We start from the raw sequence: 20,125 nt of genomic DNA, 5'->3' as shown, positions 1-20,125 counted from the left end.
ACATGCTTCATAGGCAACAGGTGTAGACTAACAGTGAAACGCTTACTTATGGATAATTTTCCAACCATGCAGAGTTAAAGATAAAATAGAAATAGTGACACGAGGAATAAATACAGTGAATAATAAATACACACAATGACTAAAAATAACATGGCTATATACAGGGAGTAGAAAATAACATGGCTATATACAGGGAGTAGAAAATAACATGGCTATATACAGGGAGTAGAAAATAACATGGCTATATACAGGGAGTAGAAAATAACATGGCTATATACAGGGAGTAGAAAATAACATGGCTATATACAGGGAGTAGAAAATAACATGGCTATGTACAGGGAGTAGAAAATAACATGGCTATATATATAGGGAGTAGAAAATAACATGGCTATATACAGGGAGTAGAAAATAACATGGCTATATACAGGGAGTAGAAAATAACATGGCTATATACCGGAAGTAGAAAATAACATGGCTATATACAGGGAGTAGAAAATAACATGGCTATGTACAGGGAGTAGAAAATAACATGGCTATGTACCGGAAGTAGAAAATAACATGGCTATATACAGGGAGTAGAAAATAACATGGCTATATACAGGGAGTAGAAAATAACATGGCTATGTACAGGGAGTAGAAAATAACATGGCTATATACAGGGAGTAGAAAATAGCATGGCTATATACAGGGAGTAGAAAATAACATGGCTATATACCGGAAGTAGAAAATAACATGGCTATATACAGGGAGTAGAAAATAACATGGCTATATACAGGGAGTAGAAAATAACATGGCTATATACAGGGAGTAGAAAATAACATGGCTATATACAGGGAGTAGAAAATAGCATGGCTATATACAGGGAGTAGAAAATAACATGGCTATATACAGGGAGTAGAAAATAACATGGCTATATATATAGCGAGTAGAAAATAACATGGCTATATATATAGGGAGTAGAAAATAACATGGCTATATATATAGCGAGTAGAAAATAACATGGCTATATATATAGGGAGTAGAAAATAACAAGGCTATATACAGGGAGTAGAAAATTACATGGCTATATACAGGGAGTAGAAAATAACATGGCATTTAGAAGTCTAATGGCTTGGGGGTAGAAGCTGTTCAGGGTTGTGTTGGTTCCAGACTTGGTGCATTGTTACCACTTGCTGTGCGAGAGAGAAAGTCTGTGGCTTGGGTGGCTGGAGTCTTTTAACAATTTTTGGGGGCTTCCTCTGACACCGCCTGGTATAGAGGCCCTGGATGGAAGGGAGTTCGGCACCAGTGATGTACTGTAGCACCTTGCGTGGTGATGCAGACAGTCAAGAAGCTCTCAACAGTGCAGTTGTAGAACTTTTTGAGGATTTGAGGGCCCATGCCAAATCTTTATAGTCAATGAACAGCATTCTCACGTAGGTGTTCCTTTTGTCCAAGTGTGAAAGGGCAGTGTGGAGTGTAGTAGAGATTGCGTCATCTGTGGAACTGTTGGGGCGGTATGCACTTTTGAGTGGTTCCAGGGTGTCTGGGATGATAGTGTTGATGTGAGCCCCCTTCAAACGATTTCATAGCTACAAATCAAATCGCGTGGTCACATACATGTGTTTAGCAGATGTTATTGCGGGTGTAGCGAAAAACTTGTGCTTCTAGTTCCGACTAGAGGTGTGGAGACATTTCACTGCAGCTAATTTAGAAGGAAAAGCTGTGTACATTTGCAAATACTGTGCAAAATCTTATGTGAAGAATGCAACAAAGATGCAGTGTCATCTGGCCAAGTGCATGAAGTTCACTCAGTGCTCATAACAAGCAACCTCTGACAAAAGTCTCTACTTCTATTTGAGGTGAAAATGATGAATCAGACACCTTATCGATAGCAACAGCTCATGGTCCTCCTGGAATCAGATGTTTTTTGACTCAATGGAGGAACGTAGTCAGAGAAATGCTGATGAATGTCTTACTTGCTGTTTATGCAACTGGTTCACCTCTGATGCTCACAGGCAATGTGTATTGGAAGAGATTTCTGAATGTTCTTTGCCCAGCATACACCCCTACAACCAGACATGCTTTATCTACTCATTTGCTGGATGCATAGTTCAACAGAGTTCATGTGAAGGTCAAGCAAATCATAGAGATAGCAGACTGTATTGCAATCATCTCTGATGGATGGTCGAATGTTCGTGGGCAAGGAATAATTAACCACATCATCTCCACTCCTCAACCAGTATTCTACAAGAGCACAGATACAAGGGACAACAGACACAACGGTCTCTACATTGCAGATGAGCTGAAGGATGTCATCAATGACCTTGGACCACAGGAGGTATTTGCACTGGTGACAGACAATGCTGCGAACATGAAGGTTGCTTGGTCTAAAGTGGAGGAGTCCTATCCTCACATCACACCCATTGGCTGTGCTGCTCATGCATTGAATCTGCTCCTCAAGGACATCATGGCACTTAAAACAATGGATACACTCTTCAAGAGAGCCAGGGAAATGGTTAGGTATGTGAAGGGTCATCAAGTTATAGCAGCAATCTACCTCACCAAGCAAAGTGAGAAGAATAAGAGCACCACATTGAAGCTGCCCAGCAACACCATCGGGGTGGTGTTGTCATCATGTTTGACAGTCTCCTGGAGGGGGTGGAGTCCCTCCCAAGAAATCAAATCTTCCGATATGGACATGTCCATCAAGAGGATCCTCCTGGATTATATATTTTGGGAGAGAGTGGGCAGTAGCCTGAAACTCCTCAAACCAATAGCAGTAGCCATTGCACGGATTGAGGGAGGCAATGCCATTCTGTCTGATGTTCAGACTCTGCTTGCAGATGTAAGAGAAGAAATCCGTACTGTCCTGCCCACTTCACTTTTGCTCCAAGCAGAGGAAACTGCAGTTCTGAAATACATCAAAAAGCATGAATACTTCTGCCTGAACCCCAAGCATGCTGGCAAGAGCATCCTGTCTGGTGCAGAGATCAACAAGGCCTATGGTGTCATCACTACCGTGTCTCGCCACCTTGGCCTGGATGAGGGCAAGGTTCTTGGCAGTCTGGTGAAGTACACTTCCAAGCAAGGGCTTTGGGATGGAGATGCAATATGGCAGTCGTGCCAACATATCTCATCAGCCACCTGGAGGAAGGGACTTTTTTCCCCTGTTGCCTCCATCATCATCAAATCAAAGTTTATTTGTCACGTGCGCCAAATACAACAGGTGTACTAGACCTTAGAGTGAAATGCTTAATTACAGGCTCTAACCAATAGTGCAAAAAAGGTGTGAGGTGAACAATGTGTAAGTAAAGAAATAAAACAACAGTAAAAAGACAGGCTATATACAGTAGCGAGGCTACATACAAACTGATTGAGGTAGTATGTACATGTAGTTCTGGTTAAAGTGACTATGCATATACGATGAACATAGAGTAGCAGTAGCGTAAAAGAGGGGTTGGCGGGTGCTGGATGGCGGGACACAATGCCCGGTTAGCCAATATGTGGGAGCACTGGTTGGTCGGCCCAATTGAGGTAGTATGTACATGAATGTATAGTTAAAGTGACTATGCATATATGATAAACAGAGAGTAGCAGCAGTGTAAAAAGAGGGGTTCGGGGGGGCACACAATGCAAATAGTCCGGGTAGCCATTTGATTACCTGTTCAGGAGTCTTTTGGCTTGGTGATAAAAACTGTTGAGAAGCCTTTTTGTCCTAGACTTGGCACTCCGGTACCGCTGTCCATGCAGTAGTAGAGATAAGTCTATGACTGGAGCAGCTGAGGTCTTTGACAATTTTTAGGGCCTTCCTCTGACACCACCTGGTGTAGAGGTCCTGGATGGCAGGCAGCATAGCATTCTAGTTTGTTGTTGATGTAGACACCAAGGAATTTGAAGCTCTCAACCTGCTCCACTACAGCCCTGTCGATGAGAATGGGGGAGTGCTCGGTCCTCCTTTTCCTGTAGCCCTCTGGCACCATGTGGCCAGGTCTCTGACCTCCTCCCTATAGGCTGTCTCATTGTTGTCTTATGATCAGGCCTACCACTGTTGTCAGCAAAATTAATGATGGTGTTGGAGTCATGCTTGGCCATGCAGTCGTGGGTGAGTACAGGAGGGAGTACAGGAGGGGACTGAGCACACACCCCTGTTGAGCTCCAGTGTTGAGGATCAGCGTGGCAGATGTGTTGCTACCTACCCTCACCACCTGGGGGCGGCCCGTCAGGAAGTCCAGGATCCAGTTGCAGAAGGTGGTGTTTAGTCCCAGGATCCTTAGCTTAGTGATGAGCTTTGACGGCACTATGGTGTTGAAATCTGAGCTGAAGTCAATGAATAGCATTCTCATATAAGTGTTCATTTTGTCCAGGTGGGAAAGGGCAGTGTGGAGTGCAATAGAGATTGCATCATCTGTGGATCTGTTGGTGCGGTATGCAAATTGAAGTGGGTCTACTGTTTCTGGGATAATGGTGTTGATGTGAGCCATTACCAACCTTTCAAAGCACTTCATGGCTACGGACGTGAGTGCTACGGGTCTGTAGTCATTTAGGCAGGTTGCCTTTTTGTTCTTGGGCACAGGGACTATGGTGGTCTGCTTGAAACATGTTGTTATTACAGACTCAATCAGGGACATGTTGAAAATGTCAGCGAAGACACCTGCCAGTTGGTCGGCACATGCCCAGAGCACACGTCCTGGTAAACCATCTGGCTCCGCAGCCTTGTGTATGTTGACCTGTTTAAAGGTCTTACTCACGTCGGCTACGGAGAGCATGATCACACAGTTGTCCGGAACAGCTGATGCTCTCATGCATGCCCCAGTGTTGCTTTCCTCGAAGTGAGCATAGAAGTGATTTAGCTCGTCTGGTAAGCTCGTGTCACTGGGCAGCTCGCAGCTGTGCTTCCCTTTTGTAGTCTGTCCTAGTTTGCAAGCCCTGCCGCATAAGATTTGTGTTGGAGCCGGTGTAGTATGATTCAATCTTAGCCCTGTATTGACGCTTTGCCTGTTTGGTGGTTCGTCGCTGGGCATAGCATCATTTCTTGTAAGCTTCTGGGTTAGAGTCCCACACCTTGAAAGCTGCAGCTCTACCCTTTAGCTCAGTGCAAATCTTTCCTGTAATCCATGGCTTCTGGTTGGGGTATGTATGTACGGTCACTGAGGGGACGACGTCCTCGATGCACTTATTGATAAAGCCAGTGACTGATGTGGTGTACTCCTCAATGCCATCGGAAGAATCCCGGAACATGTTCCAGTCTGTGATAGCAAAACAGTCCTGTAGTTTAGCATCTGCTTCATCTGACCACTTTTTTATAGACCGAGTCACTGGTGCTTCCTGCTTTAATTTTTGCTTTTAAGCAGGAATCAGGAGGATAGAGTTGTGGTCGAATTTACCAAATGGAGGGCGAGGGAGAGCTTTGTGCGCGTCTCTGTGTGTGGAGTACAGGTGATCTAGAATTTTTTCCCTCTGGTTGATAGAGATTTGGTAGAACTGATTTAAGTTTCCCTGCATTAAAGTATCTGGCCACTAGGAGCGCTGTCTCTGGGTGAGTGGTTTCCGGTTTGCTTATTTCCTTATACAGCTGACTGAGTGTGGTCTTAGTGCCAGCATCTGCATGTGGTGGTAAATAAACAGCCATGAAAATTATAGCTGAAAACTCACTAGGCATGTAGTGTGGCCTGCAATTTATCACAATATACTCTACTTCAGGCGAGCAAAATCTAGATACTTCCTTAGATTTCTTGCACCAGCTGTTGTTTACAAATATACACAGACCGCCCCCCCCCTCGTCTTACCGGCGTGTGCTGTACTATCTTTCCAGTGCAGCGTATATCCCGCTAGCTGAATATCCATGTCGTCAGTCAGCCACGATTCCGTGAAGCATAGGATATTACAGTTTTTGATGTCCCGTTGGTAGGATGTTCGTGATCGTACCTCGTCTAATTTATTGTCCAATGATTGCACGTTGGCGAGTAGTATTGACGGTAACGGCAGCTTTCCCAGGTGCCTTCGCCGGGTCCTGGCCAGGCATCCGGCTCTTTGTCCTCTGTACCCGCGTTGCTTCCTCTTGCAAATAACGGGGATGTCGGTCCTGTGGGGTGTTTGGAGAATGTCGTGTGCGTCGTCTTTGTTGTAGAAAAAATATTTTTCTAATCCGAGGTGAGTGATCGCTGTCCTGATATCCAGAATATCTTTTTTTCTTCGTAAGATACGGTTGCAGAAACATTATGTACAAAAGTTACAAATAACGCAAAACCCCCCACATAATAGCACAATTGGTTGGGCGCCCGTAAAACTGCTGCCATTTCTTTTTAATATTTCCAAATCCCACCAACATCAGCCGCCTCAGAACGGTCCTTGTTTGGGATCACGCACACCAAAGCACGTAACAGGCTGACCAATACAAGGGTTGAAAAATTGGTGGCCATCTGGGCAAATTTGTGTCTTTTTGAGCCTGACAACGAGCCTTCCTCAACTAGGTTGGAAAGTGACAGTGAAGATGAGGCCTCAGAGTCTGATGTTCAATAGGTGGACATTGAGGAGGTCCAGGGAGAAGACCTGGAAGCCTGAGAGGAAGACAACCAAAGCTTTAGTTTCTAGACTATCATTTTACAGATGTATGTTGAAAACGTTTTTGGTAGATGCGATGGATCATTTGGGATCATTCAATAATCCCTTTCTTTTGTTGTTCAGTGAAATCATCCCATGTGAAGAGTCCACTCATTTAATTGAAGTTCAATTCATAAATATTTTTTACATTTTAATTTCTATTGGAATGACTTAATTATTTTAATTGTCTACTTATGATAAGGTAAAAGGTTTATGTTTCTGTCTCCATATGTTACGGTAAATTTATCCAATGCAAAAAACATCTACATTTAAATGATATTCCTTTGCATATATTTCCAGTAATTCCCATATATTCCTGTTAATTCCCATGGAACGTTTCCACCTCTGAATATTCCCCAACATGTGCAACCCTAGTTCTGACAGTGCAGCAATATCTAACAAGTAATATCTAACCATTTCACAACATGTACCCAATACACACAAATCAATTCAAAAGGAATGGAGTTAGGAATATATAATTATATGGACGAGCAATGTTAGAGCGGCATAGACTAAGATATTGTAGAATAGTACAGTATATACAGTGGGGCAAAAAAGTATTTAGTCAGCCACCAATTGTGCATGTTCTCCCACTTAAAAAGATGAGAGAGGCCTGTAATTTTCCTCATAGTTATACTTCAACTATGACAGACAAAATGAGAAGAAAAAATCCAGAAAATCGCATTGTAGGATTTGTTATGAATTTATTTGCAACTTTTTGGTGGAAAATAAGTATTTGGTCACCTACAAACAAGCAAGATTTCTGGCTCTCACAGACCTGTAACTTCTTCTTTAAGAGGCTCCTCTGTCCTCCACTCGTTACCTGTATTAATGGCACCTGTTTGAACTTGTTATCAGTATAAAAGACACCTGTCCACAACCTCAAACAGTCACACTCCAAACTTCACTATGGCCAAGACCAAAGAGCTGTCAAAGGACACCAGAAACAAAATTGTAGACCTGCACCAGGCTGGAAAGACTGAATCTGCTATAGGTAAGCAGCTTGGTTTGAAGAAATCAACTGTGGGAGCAATTATTAGGAAATGGAAGACATACAAGACCACTGATAATCTCCCTCGATCTGGGGCTCCACGCAAGATCTCACCCCGTGGGGTCAAAATTATCACAAGAACGGTGAGCAAAAATCCCAGAACCACACGGGGGGACCTAGTGAATGACCTGCAGAGAGCTGGGACCAAAGCAACAAAGCCTACCATCAGTAACACACTACGCCGCCAGGGACTCAAATCCTGCAGTGCCAGACGTGTCCCCCTGCTTAATCCAGTACATGTTCAAGCCCGTCTGAAGTTTGCTAGAGAGCATTTGGATGATCCAGAAGAAGATTGGGAGAATGTCATTTGGTCAGATGAAACCAAAATATAACTTTTTGGTAAAAACTCAACTCGTCGTGTTTGGAGGACAAAGAATGCAGAGTTGCATCCAGGAGCACCATACCTACTGTGAAGCATGGGGGTGGAAACATCATGCTTTGGGGCTGTTTTTCTGCAAAGGGACCAGGACGACTGATCCGTGTAAAGGAAAGAATGAATGGAGCCATGTATCGTTAGATTTTGAATGAAAACCTCCTTCCATCAGCAAGGGCATTGAAGATGAAACGTGGCTGGGTCTTTCAGCATGACAATGATCCCAAACACACCGCCCGTGCAACGAAGGAGTGGCTTCGTAAGAAGAATTTCAAGGTCCTGGAGTTGCCTCGCCAGTCTCCAGATCTCAACCCCATAGAAAATCTTTGGAGGGAGTTGAAAGTCTGTGTTGCCCAGCAACAGCCCCAAAACATCACTGCTCTAGAGGAGATCTCTATGGAGGAATGGGCCAAAATACCAGCAACAGTGTGTGAAAACCTTGTGAAGACTTACAGAAATCGTTTGACCTCTGTCATTGCCAACAAAGTTTTGAGATAAATTTTTGTTATTGACCAAATACTTATTTTCGACCATAATTTGCATTTTGTCTGTCATAGTTGAAGTGTACCTATGATGAAAATTACAGGCCTCTCTCATCTTTTTAAGTGGGAGAACTTGCACAATTGGTGGCTGACTAAATACCTTTTTGCCCCACTGTACATGTAAGATGAGGAATGTAAGATAGGTAAACATTATTAAAGTGTCATTATTTAAAGTGACTAGTGTTCCATTTATTAAAGTGGCCAATAATTTAGAGTCTTTATGTCTGCAGCAGCCTCTCTGTGTTAGTGATGGCTGTTTAACAGTCTGATGGCCTTGAGATAGAAGCTGTTTTTCAGTCTCTGTCCCACCTGTCACACCTGTACTGACCTTGCCTTCTGGATTGTAGCGGGGTGACCATGCAGTGGCTCAGGGGGTTGTTGTCCTTTGATCTTTTTGGCCTTCCGGTGACATTGGGTGTGAGCACTATGGGCGATAGTCATTTAGACAGGTTACCATGGCGATCTTGGGCATAGGGACTATGGTGGTCTGCTTGAAGCATAGGTATTAAAGACTGGGTCAGGGAGAGGTTGAAAATGTCAGTGAAGACACTTGCCAGGTGGTCAGCGCAGTATACATCCTGGTAATTTGTCTGGCCTTGCAGCCTTGGGAATGTTAACCTGTTTAAAGGTCTTTCTCACATCGGCTACGTAGAGCGTGATTAAATAGTCGTCCAGCTTGTTCTCTCACACGTAGTTCAGTGTGGTTTGTTTCGAAGCAAGCATTCAAGACATTTAGCTCGTATGGTAGGCTCGTGTCACTGGGCAGCTAGTAGCTGGGTTTACCTTTGTAACTCGAGATAGTTTGCAAGCCCTGCCTCATCCGACGAGTGTCAGCCTGTGTAGTAGGATTGTAAGGGGTCCTGTATTGAAGCTTGAGTGGGTTCTCGGCCCTCACTAGCATGAAACTAAATACAGGCACAGACTGTGTGTGGGAAATGATTTAAGACCGACTCTCTCCAATACAACCCAAAATTGCAGAATTATGTGCATCCTTTCAAGCACACCCTTCTCATTAACCTGTGGTGAGTTATTCACAATTTTCGATTAACAAATAAAGTTTTATATGTAAGGTGGCTAAATAAAGAGCACAGTTACTGATTATTATTTGTGCCCTGGTCCTATAAGAGCTCTTTGTCACTTCTCACGGGTTGTGACAAAAACTCACACTTAGTTTTATGTTTCATAAATGTATGGGAACCACTGCTCTAGAACAAAGCAACAGCTCTAGTTGACATTCCAATTTAACGCTCCCCCAAAACTTGAGACATCTGTGGCGTTGTGTGACAAAACTGCACATTTTATTGTGGCCTTTTGTCTCCAGCACAAGGTGCACCTGTGTAAGGATCATGATGTTTAATCAGCTTCTTTATATGCCACCCTGTCAGGTGGATAGATTATGTTGGCAATGGAGAAATGCTCACTAACAGGGATGTAAACACATTTTTGTACAACATTTGAGAGAAATATGATCATTGTGCATATGGAAAAATTCTGGGGTCTTATTTCAGCTCATGAAACATGGGACCAACACTTTACATTTTGTGTTTATTTGTGGTCAGTGTAATCTACAGCTTATTATGAGGTATTCTACCTCAGGTGAGCAGAACCTCGAAACTTCCTAAATATTAGAGATTGCGCACCAGATTTCGTTAACAAAGAGACACACACCTGCCTTTGAGTTTACGAGACGCTGTGGTTCTGTCCTGCGGATGCATAGAAAAACCAGCTCGATTAATATGAACCATGTCCCCGTTCAGTCACGACTCTGAAGCACAGATCTTCACGTCCAGTTGATAGGATAGTCTCGAATGGATGTAGAGGAGGGTAGAGGAGGTTTATTTACTCGTCGCCGTGGTTTCATTGAAGTAGAATTCTTCATCCAAATCTCTGTTCTGATTTCCAAGTGCTCTTTTCAGTCATAGGAAACAATGGCAGAAACATTATGTCCAAACAGAAATACACAAAATAACATAATTGGTCAGGAGTCCGTAAAATGGACACAACACATCCCAGCGCCGTTCTCTCTTACCTGACTAATGGATACATGCTCTATAGTTGAGCCGTCCATGATGAAGCCAAATCACATTTCCCATAAAACTCTCTGGTTCCTTACCTACCTCTTGTACTGTATGAATCATGATCCTCCAGGAAAGCAATAATAATTATTTGATTCCTCTTAAAGCCTGTGTTCATAATCGTAGGAAGAAAAGGTCAGGACCAACACAATTATTCCATTCGGAGGCAATTACCATTATGCTGAAAATACACTGACATGGAAACACATGTATTGTGTTTTTATCTGTGGGCAAACCCGAGGTTAAGATCATAATCATAATTACAGGCCGGTTTTAGAGCGTTATCACTGGTGAATTGGACCGGGGATTAATGAAATGACGTTTTAATTGATGACAGATTATCACACTGTTTATCCTCTGTCCTTGTCTAATCGTTCAGTCAGTCATTTGTAGTTGGCTGCTGGCATGCAGGGTAAGTGGCTCTACAGGGCCACTAGAAATGATAGGCATAGAGCCAGACCCATCTACCTTTCTGTTTTCTTGCTGATAAGGTAGTATTGCAGGGGACATTTGCGTGTCAAACCTATTTTATTTGAGTCACTATGCTGTTTACTAGTATTGTTTCTCTGACTGTCCTCTGTCCTCAAGATTCCCTGTCTTGGCCCAGTCTCTGTTCTGCTACGGTCACCACTGATCTTGAACATGAACTCTCTTGCTGACTAGGTTCTCTAACTCTGTTCCCTTGTAAAACTGTCTGTAATCGAGATTAACTTCCGTTGTTAAACTGTGTGTGGTCACCCCTCCCCTCCAGACAGTGCAGCCGAGAGATGCTACAGGTTTTCCGACTGCGTCAGCTGCACTGCCAACACCAACGGCTGCCAGTGGTGTGAAGACAAGAAGTGCATCTCTGCCTCCAACAACTGCACTGTGGTGAGTCTGCCTACAGGGGGCGGAAGTGAGACGGCACAATCACAGCTAAAGTTGTCAATAAATTACACAGCATGAATAGTCAGGTAGCTTAATTCTTGCCTTCTCATACGTCACCACTTAACTGTTGTTGAAGACAAGTCATTATTATCTCCCCTGCTTGGCTAACTGTGTCAGTTAGCCTAATGCTTTCCCTTGCTGTCTCCTCTATGTGTGTCTGTAGCTGACCCTGGAGCTAGCGCAGCAGCATAGAGGTCCTCTGTCCCTGGCCCCTCCCCCTTCCATGCTGTCTGATCACCAGCTCTCTGTGTGGAAGCAAGGGGCTAAGATGATGGGACATGTGGGTATTCCATACTGTTGCAGGGGCTTTGCTCTTAATGTCAATCCATCCTTTTCTGTTCTGCCAAAGCACAAATTGCAGCTTTACATTACCCCAATACTGTGAAGCAAATTCACCATAATAATAACAATGTTGACGTTTGTTACTTGTATTCTTTCTTCCCAGTCTGTGAGGAACTTCACCAAATGCCATGTGAGGAATGAACAGATCTGCAGCAAGCTGGTCAACTGTAAGAGCTGCTCCCTCAACCTCCACTGTCAATGGGAGCTTCAGCAACAGGAGTGCCATGCCATCCCTGGTGAGAAAGAACACACACACACACAAATGTCTTCCAAAATCTCCAAACAAGCAAGAACTTAGCTGACTACCTGTTTGACAGCTATAAGCAAGTTTGATTGATTGGAGGACTTGTGCCAATGTTTGATGCATTATTAACTAGGGCTGGGACTTGCCTGGGACCTCACAATACGGTATTATCACAATACTTAGGTGCTGATGCGTATTGCGGTTCTCACGATTCTAAACTCAGCAAAAAAAGAAATGTCCTCTCATTGTCAACTGCGTTTATTTTCAGCAAACTTAACGTGCAAAAATTTGTCTGAACACAACAATATTCAACAACTGAGACATAAACTGAACAAGTTCCACAGACACGTGACTAACAGAAATGGAATAATGTGTCCCTGAACAAAGGGGGGGGGGGGTCAAAATCAAAAGTAACAGTCAGTATCTGGTGTGGCCACTTGCTGCATTAAGTACTCAGTGCATCTCCTCCTCATGAACTACACCAGATTAGCCAATTCTTGCAAGGAGTTGTTACCCCACTCTTCCACCAAGGCACCTGCAAGTTCCCAGACATTTCTGGGGGGGGAATGGCCCCAGAACTCACCCTCCGAACCAACAGGTCCCAGACGTGCTCAATGGGATTGAGATCCGGGCTCTTCGCTGGCCATGGCAGAACACTGACATTCCTGTCTTGCAGGAAATCACACACAGATTGAGCAGTATGGCTGGTGGCATTGTCATGCTGGAGGGTCATGTGAGGATGAGCCTGTAGGAAGGGTACCACATGAGGGAGATGGATGTCTTCCTGTAACGCACAGTGTTGAGATTGCCTGCAATGACAAGCTCAGTCCGATGATGCTGTGACACACCACCCCAGACCATGACGGACCCTCCACCTCCAAATCGATCCCGCTCCAGAGTACAGGCCTCGGTGTAACACTCATTCCTTCGACGATAAACGTGAATCCGACCATCACCCCTGGTGAGACAAAACTGTGACTATTGCGGACAGTCTGAGCACTGATGGAGGGATTGTGCTTTCCTGGTGTAACTCTGGCAGTTGTTGTTGCCATCCTGTACCTGTCCCACAGGTGTGGTGTTCGGATGTACTGATCCTGTGCAGGTGTTGTTACACGTGGTCTGCCACTGTGAGGACGATCAGCTGTCCGCCTCGTCTCCCTGTAGCACTGTCTTAGGTGTCTCACCGTACAGACATTGCGATTTATTTTCCTGGCCACATCTGCAGTCCTCATTCATACTTGCAGCATGCCTAAGGCACATTCACGTAGATGAGCAGGGACCCTGGGCATCTTTCTTTTGGTGTTTTTCAGAGTCAGTAGATAGGCCTCTTTAGTGTCCTAAGATTTCATAACTGTGACCTTAATTGCCTACCGTCTGTAAGCTGTTAGTGTCTTAATGACCGTTCCACGGGTGCATGTTCATTAATTGTTTATGGTTCATTGCGAATCATCTTTGAAAGACCATACTGAAAAAGGTACATTTCTTTTTTTGCTGAGTTTGTGTGTGTGTGTGTGTGTGTGTGTGTGTGTGTGTGTGTGTGTGTGTGTGTGTGTGTGTGTGTGTGTGTGTGTGTGTGTGTGTGTGTGTGTGTGTGTGTGTGTGTGTGTGTGTGTGTGTGTGTGTGTGTGTGTGTGTGTGTGTGTGTGGTGTATATATATGTGAATTGCAAATTGAGCCTGACCTTTGGATTCAATGTAAAATTATGAGTGATTAGCAAAAAGTGCTGATGTGTTTATCTGTGTATTGTTCTAAAGACTGTAACTCTAGCCAAGTGTTTGAATTCTTCACTACTGCTCTGTCGTTAGTCATCTTTTATGGAAAAAAGGGATTCTTTCTCAGTCTGATGAAAAGCATGTGATGGTATCCATTATCCACACTATGCATGTAATCAGCGCAAGTCTTCGAAATAAGCAGAAAAATTGTTGTGATGAAACTGGAGTTGTTTTTCCTTTAATCTCTGCAAATTGTTGTTTTAATAAAGGTCTCGTCAGGCGTCCATGTAGTTCCTCCCACTGTTTGACGTGTCTGTATGCTGGTGCTGGACAGACACATACCTGTGTATTCATGCAGGGTGGTTGATGCATGCCTCTTTGAAGAATAGTCCATCATTCTCTATCTTTATCTCAACTGACTGACATTGCCTGATTTCACACCATCAAATACTTGTCAGTCAACCTCACTTTTATATTTAAGCAATAAGGCATGAGGGGCTGTGGTATATGGCCAATATACCATGGCTAAGGGCTGTTCTTAAACACAACGCAATGCAATGTGCCTGAAAACAGTCCTTAGCCGTGGTATATTGGCCATATACCACAAACCTCTGAGGTGCCTTATTGCCATTATAAACTGGTTATCAACGTAATTAGAACAGTAAAAATACATGTGCTTTCATACCCGTGGTCAGCCAATCAGCATTCAGGGCTCGAACCGCCCAGTTTATAATTAACGATATATCAGTGTGCTATGAGTTGCATATCAAATCCAGTTGATATGAGGGGTCTCGAGGCCAGGAGCAGATCTCTGCACCATCCAGTTGTGTGGCCCAGCACAGTCAGAAGCCTGGGTCTAAAGTACTGCTCTGTCCACAGCTCAGCTCTGTGGAGAAGGCTGGCACCATGTAGGGGAGGCTTGCCTGAGGATCAACTCCAGCAGGGAGAGCTATGACAATGCCCAGCACTACTGTAAGAACCTGGATGGGAACATAGCCTCCCTCACCACCCCCAAGCAGGTGGACTTTGTACTGGACGAGCTGCAGAAGTACCAGCTACAGGAGAAGGTAAGGGAAACGCCTCGGTTTAAAATGGTGTGTTGTTTTGAACGTTGTCCTTCATAAAGTTCTGTCTTGAGGAATGCATTTTTTCCCAATACGAATGCCTAAGGAATCGCCATGACAGTGGAACTTATATTACCCCATGATAATCTGAAGCCAAACACATTGAACAAGTGTCTTAGCCTAATTACTGATGAGTCAGTCCACACGTGATCCATTGGATATAGCGCCAACACTGAGATTTCCGTGATCCTAACTTTTTGTATTTATTTTGTCAAGAGTCACACTTCCCGTTTAAATGCCCACCACACATGTCGGCTTTTCCAGTGATTGTGCTGTCAGAACTGAGAAGGATATGCAGGAGCAAGTATTTGACTGGTGTTATTATTTGAATGGTGCTCGAGGATCTCTCTCGATGGTTTTAGGGTGGGGTGTTTAAGTAGCAAGTTTCTGCTCTTTGAATATTAACACTGTTCTTTATAATAAAGCTCACCTTTGATGTTTTAAGATGCAGCGGCAACAGGTCTCCCTCTTAGCTCTTTTCTGACACTATTTGGAAGGAGTTTATGCTCTCCGTGGCTACAATAATCCATTTTCTTTTCATCCAAGCAGTTCATTATTTTTTGTCCCAGAAGGCCTGTAATAGGGGATTTGAATTCCAGTGCATTTTCAGAGTACAGCAACAAGTGTTTCAGGATTTGAATCCTGGCGGTCTCCCTCGGTTACTCAAGTGTTCTGGTCTTGTAAATGTTCACTGTGTGATAGATCATAGCTGGTGTTGCCGGCTAATTAACCATTCATTACAGGTAAAACTTTTGAGACATTATTGACGTTGTGAAATAACTCATACACAGACATTTGTAAAAGTCTAATAAGTACCTTAGTTTAATGACTCTGGCCTGTCTTGGTTTTATGGGTTAGTGTTGGCTGAGGTCGGCACTTTCACTGTAATTATAGCAATTTGCCCAATGGTTTGATTTAAGATTTCACATAAACATTACTTTGATCAAATATATATGATGTACTGTATGTTGGGAAATGAATAACATGTTTTCATACTGACTGAGCCTCAACATGGAGAATAGAGAAAATTCTTAGCTTAGATTCCAGGCTCTCCATCCTTAACCTCTCTCTCTTTCTTCTTTCTTTTTCTCTCTCTACCTCTTTTTCTCCCTCTCTCTACCTCTTTTTTCTCCCTCGCTCTACCTATTTTTCTCTTTCTACTCCTCTTTTTCTCTCTACCTCTTTTTCTCCCCCTCTACCTCTTTTTCTCCCTCTCTCTACCTCTATTTCTCCCTCTCTCTACCTCTTTTTCTCTCTCTACCTCCTTTTCTCTCTCTCGCCCTACCTCTTTTTCTCTCTCTCTACCTCCTTTTCTCTCCCTCTCTCTACCTCTTTTTCTCCCTCTCTCTACCTCTTTTTCTCTCTCTACCTCCTTTTCTCTCTCTCGCCCTACCTCTTTTTCTCTCTCTCTACCTCCTTTTCTCTCCCTCTCTCTACCTCTTTTTCTCCCTCTCTCTACCTCTTTCTCTCTCTCTCTACCTCATTTTCTCTCTCTCTCTACCTCATTTTCTCTCTCTCTCTACCTCCTTTTCTCTCTCTCACTCTACCTCTTTTTCTCTCTCTCTACCTCCTTTTCTCTCTCTCTACCTCTTTTTCTCTCTCTCGCTCTACCTCTTTTTCTCTCTCTCTACCTCCTTTTCTCTCGCTCTACCTCTTTTTCTCTCGCTCTACCTCTTTTTCTCTCGCTCTACCTCTTTTTCTCTCTCTCGCTCTACCTCTTTTTCTCTCTACCTCTTTTTCTCTCTCTCTCTCTACCTCTTTTTCTACCTCTCTCTACCTCTTTTTCTCCCTTCTCTTTGTCCTGTAGAAGATAGCTCCGTGGGTGGGCCTGAGAAAGATCAACATCTCATACTGGGGCTGGGAGGACATGTCTCCCTTCACCAACTCCTCTCTGCAGTGGCTGACTGGAGAGCCCAGCGACTCAGGCTTCTGTGCCTACCTGGAGAGGGCAGAGGTGGCAGGGCTCAAGGCCAACCCCTGCACCGCCACCACCGACGGACTCATCTGTGAAAAACCAGTTGGTGAGAGAGGGACTGGGAGAGAGAGGGAGGGAGGTAGAGGGAAGGAGAGCTGGAGAATAATTGAGGTGGGGATGATTTGAACAATGAAGACTAAATACAGACGAATTCTCAAAGACACCTGCAACCCTTGTGAATTCTAAGAAGCCTCCCTTGAACATGTGATTGATCCATTCAGCAGTTGCTAGTATGTGATCATTCTAAAGCTCAATCAGACACTATTGAATTAGAGATCCGTTGGAGTGGCAAAGAAAAGTTTACATCCAGAAACCCGCTGTGTTGCCATCATCAGTGACAAGGGGCAGAATTCACTAGTCTAGTGAATTTAAAAGGGGACAGATTGTATGTGGAGAGATACTGTATTGTTTTAGGAAGAGTAGTGGTACAACTGGAGAAGATCACAGTCCGGACTGTTTGACAGAAGCTGACCTTCCTCCCCATCATGGCCCCTCAGTGACCGACCTGTCCTACTCACACAAACACACATGCAAGGAAACTGGAATCAACAGGCTCATCTGACTCACTGTCTTTTTCCTGTCTGCTTTTAGCCCCACTGAACTATTCTAGAACTGATTTTAAGAGCCCAGAATAGCTGGGGAGCCCAAGCAAATGAATCCTTAAGTGTTCGGTTTTGGCCGCCATCCCTCCCATAGCTCCGCTTTGTACAGACAGAGTAGAGGGGGAATGGGTAACCAAAGACACCCTGCAGTTTCTCATTACCGTTCTGCTTCCTCTCTCGTGGGGGTGTCTCCCACTCTGAAATAACTTGCCTGTCCTAACTCAGCTCAAATGATGGAGGTAGACTGAGGGAGGAAATGACTCTTGGTTTCCATCTACTCTTGAGTTAAATGACTTATTTAATGAATGGTTATGTGAGTACTTGCTGTAAAAAAATACTCCGTCCAAGGTGGAGAGGAAATGTCTGCTTTAAACACTGCAGTTGATTTTCAGCACTACTTTCAGGCTGTGCACTGGACAGACGTGATGTAAATGTTTCCTTATTTTCTCCTGTCTACAGTGAGCCCCAACCAGAGTGCCCGTCCGTGTAAGACGCCCTGCTCCCTGCGCACCACCTGTGCCAACTGCACCAGCCAGGCCATGGAGTGTATGTGGTGCAGCAGCACCCAGCGCTGTGTGGACTCCAACGCCTACGTCATCTCCTTCCCCTACGGACAGTGTCTGGAGTGGCAGACTGGAGACTGCGCCTGTGAGTATACCGGTCAAACTGGATGAGTCAAACTGTCCAGCATCCACTGTGTGTGTGTTTTCAATACAACCTCCAAAAGGAATACTATATGTGCAAATGGATTATTGCAAACAATCACTAAACAAATGCTTGTCATCGTAACACTACTATTGACACTAATGCAAGTGACAGCATTACTCTGGTCAACAATAATGCTGTTGGTAGAAAACCTTTCAGAGTAGAATTGATAGGTTGATGGATTGAATTGTTTATTTCAGCACCTTATACCTCTCTCTCGGGCTCGCTCTCTCGTGCTCTCTCTTTGTCTTTCTCTTGGTCTCTCTGTGTCTCTCTCTGTCCCATTCCATATTCAGCTGAGTTCCTGTTTGTTAGTAGTGAATCCTTCAGGGTTAATGTAGCTCAGAGAGATCAGATGTTTGTGGGCTTGTTCTGCTCCACAGTCAGTCAGGTGCTTCCACTTCCCTAGACTCTTAGTGTATGCACTGTAGGTACTGCCGTGGGTACTATGGGAAAATCAATAACGTATCGATGTTTATCCAACTCAAATGAAAAATACATGTTTTCGAGTTTGTGTTTTCTTTGAGCTAAAAGCCCTCCGTTAAAGGTCTCAGATGTTCGATTGGTTCTGGGATTTTAACTTTCTCATGATATATATATAGACTTTGTTACAAGATTAACAGTATGTGTTTTACACAATTGCTATTTTGAAAAGTCATGTCAAGCAGATGTTGGTACCAATAGTAACTTTTTGTGTGTCTGTTCTTGTAGTCAAATGCAACAAGTAACTTGCGGTCTGAGGACTCTGTTTTTACCACTTTTCATCATGTGAGCAATTAAACAGATGGGGGGGTAGAGCTTTCCCCACGATTCTTCATGGTCACAATATGCCTGAACACCCCCTCATTGTACCACGTCAGCGACAGTATTCACAGTGCATGTCATTGTTGTACCCCGTGCCATCACCAGGGGATTCTGGAGTCATTACCGTTCAGCTACTATATCATGGTCAGTGTGCTTGTACAGTATTCGTTTTATGGCCTGACATTTCTCACACTTAACACTCTACATGTCGGTTCTGAGATTTGGGGAATGAAATTAGGCAAATTGTTCTATTGTTTTTATTGTCCTCCAGAGTAATGCAACTCTCGGAAGCCTGACGATATGAGGACAATCAACATGTAAATGGGTTGTAGCGTTGTTGTGTACACTAAGCCCATATCATGCTTTTGTACTTCAGAACGTGGAGATAAATAAATATACTGTTACAGCCAAACACAGTGCGGCATTGTGCTGATGTCTTTTTGTTTTCAACATGTTCATTTAAAGAAATGCCATGGTTCGCCCTAGGATTGTTTTATCCAGTTTAGTATGTTGCAGGTTTTTGTAGGGGGAGAGCAAATATACAAAACTCAATTGTTATTCGACTCCATTGCCAATGAGCTGCAGGATAGTGTGGGTCTTTGCCTGTTCTCTTCAGCTGAAAATCATTTCCAAGGTTTTCCCATCAAGTTTGCCTTTTCTCTATCCACAGTAACTTTCCGTGTCTTTTTTTAGATAGATGATTTCTTGCGTTTTGGTTTGGAGGGGATATTGCGAGAAACAGGAAACAAGATTCACTATTTGGCGTACTAGCCACAGGATGTATTTATCTCGAAAGGCCGGGGGAGGTCAGCAACTCCAATCTGGCTGTACTCCTGAAAGAATGTCCCCCTGAACACAATGTGATTCTGCTGCTGTTCCTGGAAATGGGCTTTCTCTCCGTTAAGGTCACATTTCAGCAGGTAATTAGAACTCAGCCAGGCCCCTGTTCTCCTTAGTTAGGTTCAGCTTACCTCCTACACACGCTCTCGCACGCACACACAAAGGCGCTTTGGCATCGAATGAGGGCAGTGCCCAGTTCTTTACATCTCAGAGTGATTCACCATCCC

The 20,125-nt window shown here is 43.9% G+C and overlaps 1 protein-coding gene across 4 annotated transcripts in view; it reads left to right on the top strand.

Annotated features, from left to right (window-relative positions):
• The window catches only part of LOC135511110 (attractin-like protein 1), a 327,206-nt gene that overhangs the window by 90,576 nt on the left and 216,505 nt on the right, over positions 1-20,125 (top strand). The window contains exons 13-18 of one of the 4 annotated variants that reach the window (XM_064932647.1): positions 11,375-11,493; positions 11,714-11,830; positions 11,996-12,128; positions 14,728-14,915; positions 16,783-16,993; positions 18,009-18,197. In XM_064932647.1, coding sequence (XP_064788719.1) covers positions 11,375-11,493; positions 11,714-11,830; positions 11,996-12,128; positions 14,728-14,915; positions 16,783-16,993; positions 18,009-18,197 — 957 coding nt within the window. Of the gene's footprint in view, positions 1-11,374; positions 11,494-11,713; positions 11,831-11,995; positions 12,129-14,727; positions 14,916-16,779; positions 16,994-18,008; positions 18,198-20,125 lie in introns of all 4 variants that reach the window. The other 3 variants (XM_064932646.1, XM_064932650.1, XM_064932648.1) reach the window with 3 other exon arrangements.

This window comes from Oncorhynchus masou, chromosome 23 (genome assembly GCF_036934945.1).
Source record: "Oncorhynchus masou masou isolate Uvic2021 chromosome 23, UVic_Omas_1.1, whole genome shotgun sequence".
NCBI lineage: Eukaryota > Metazoa > Chordata > Actinopteri > Salmoniformes > Salmonidae > Oncorhynchus > Oncorhynchus masou.
Note: the sequence above shows the minus strand (reverse complement) of the source record. Positions and strands in the feature narration are given on the sequence as shown.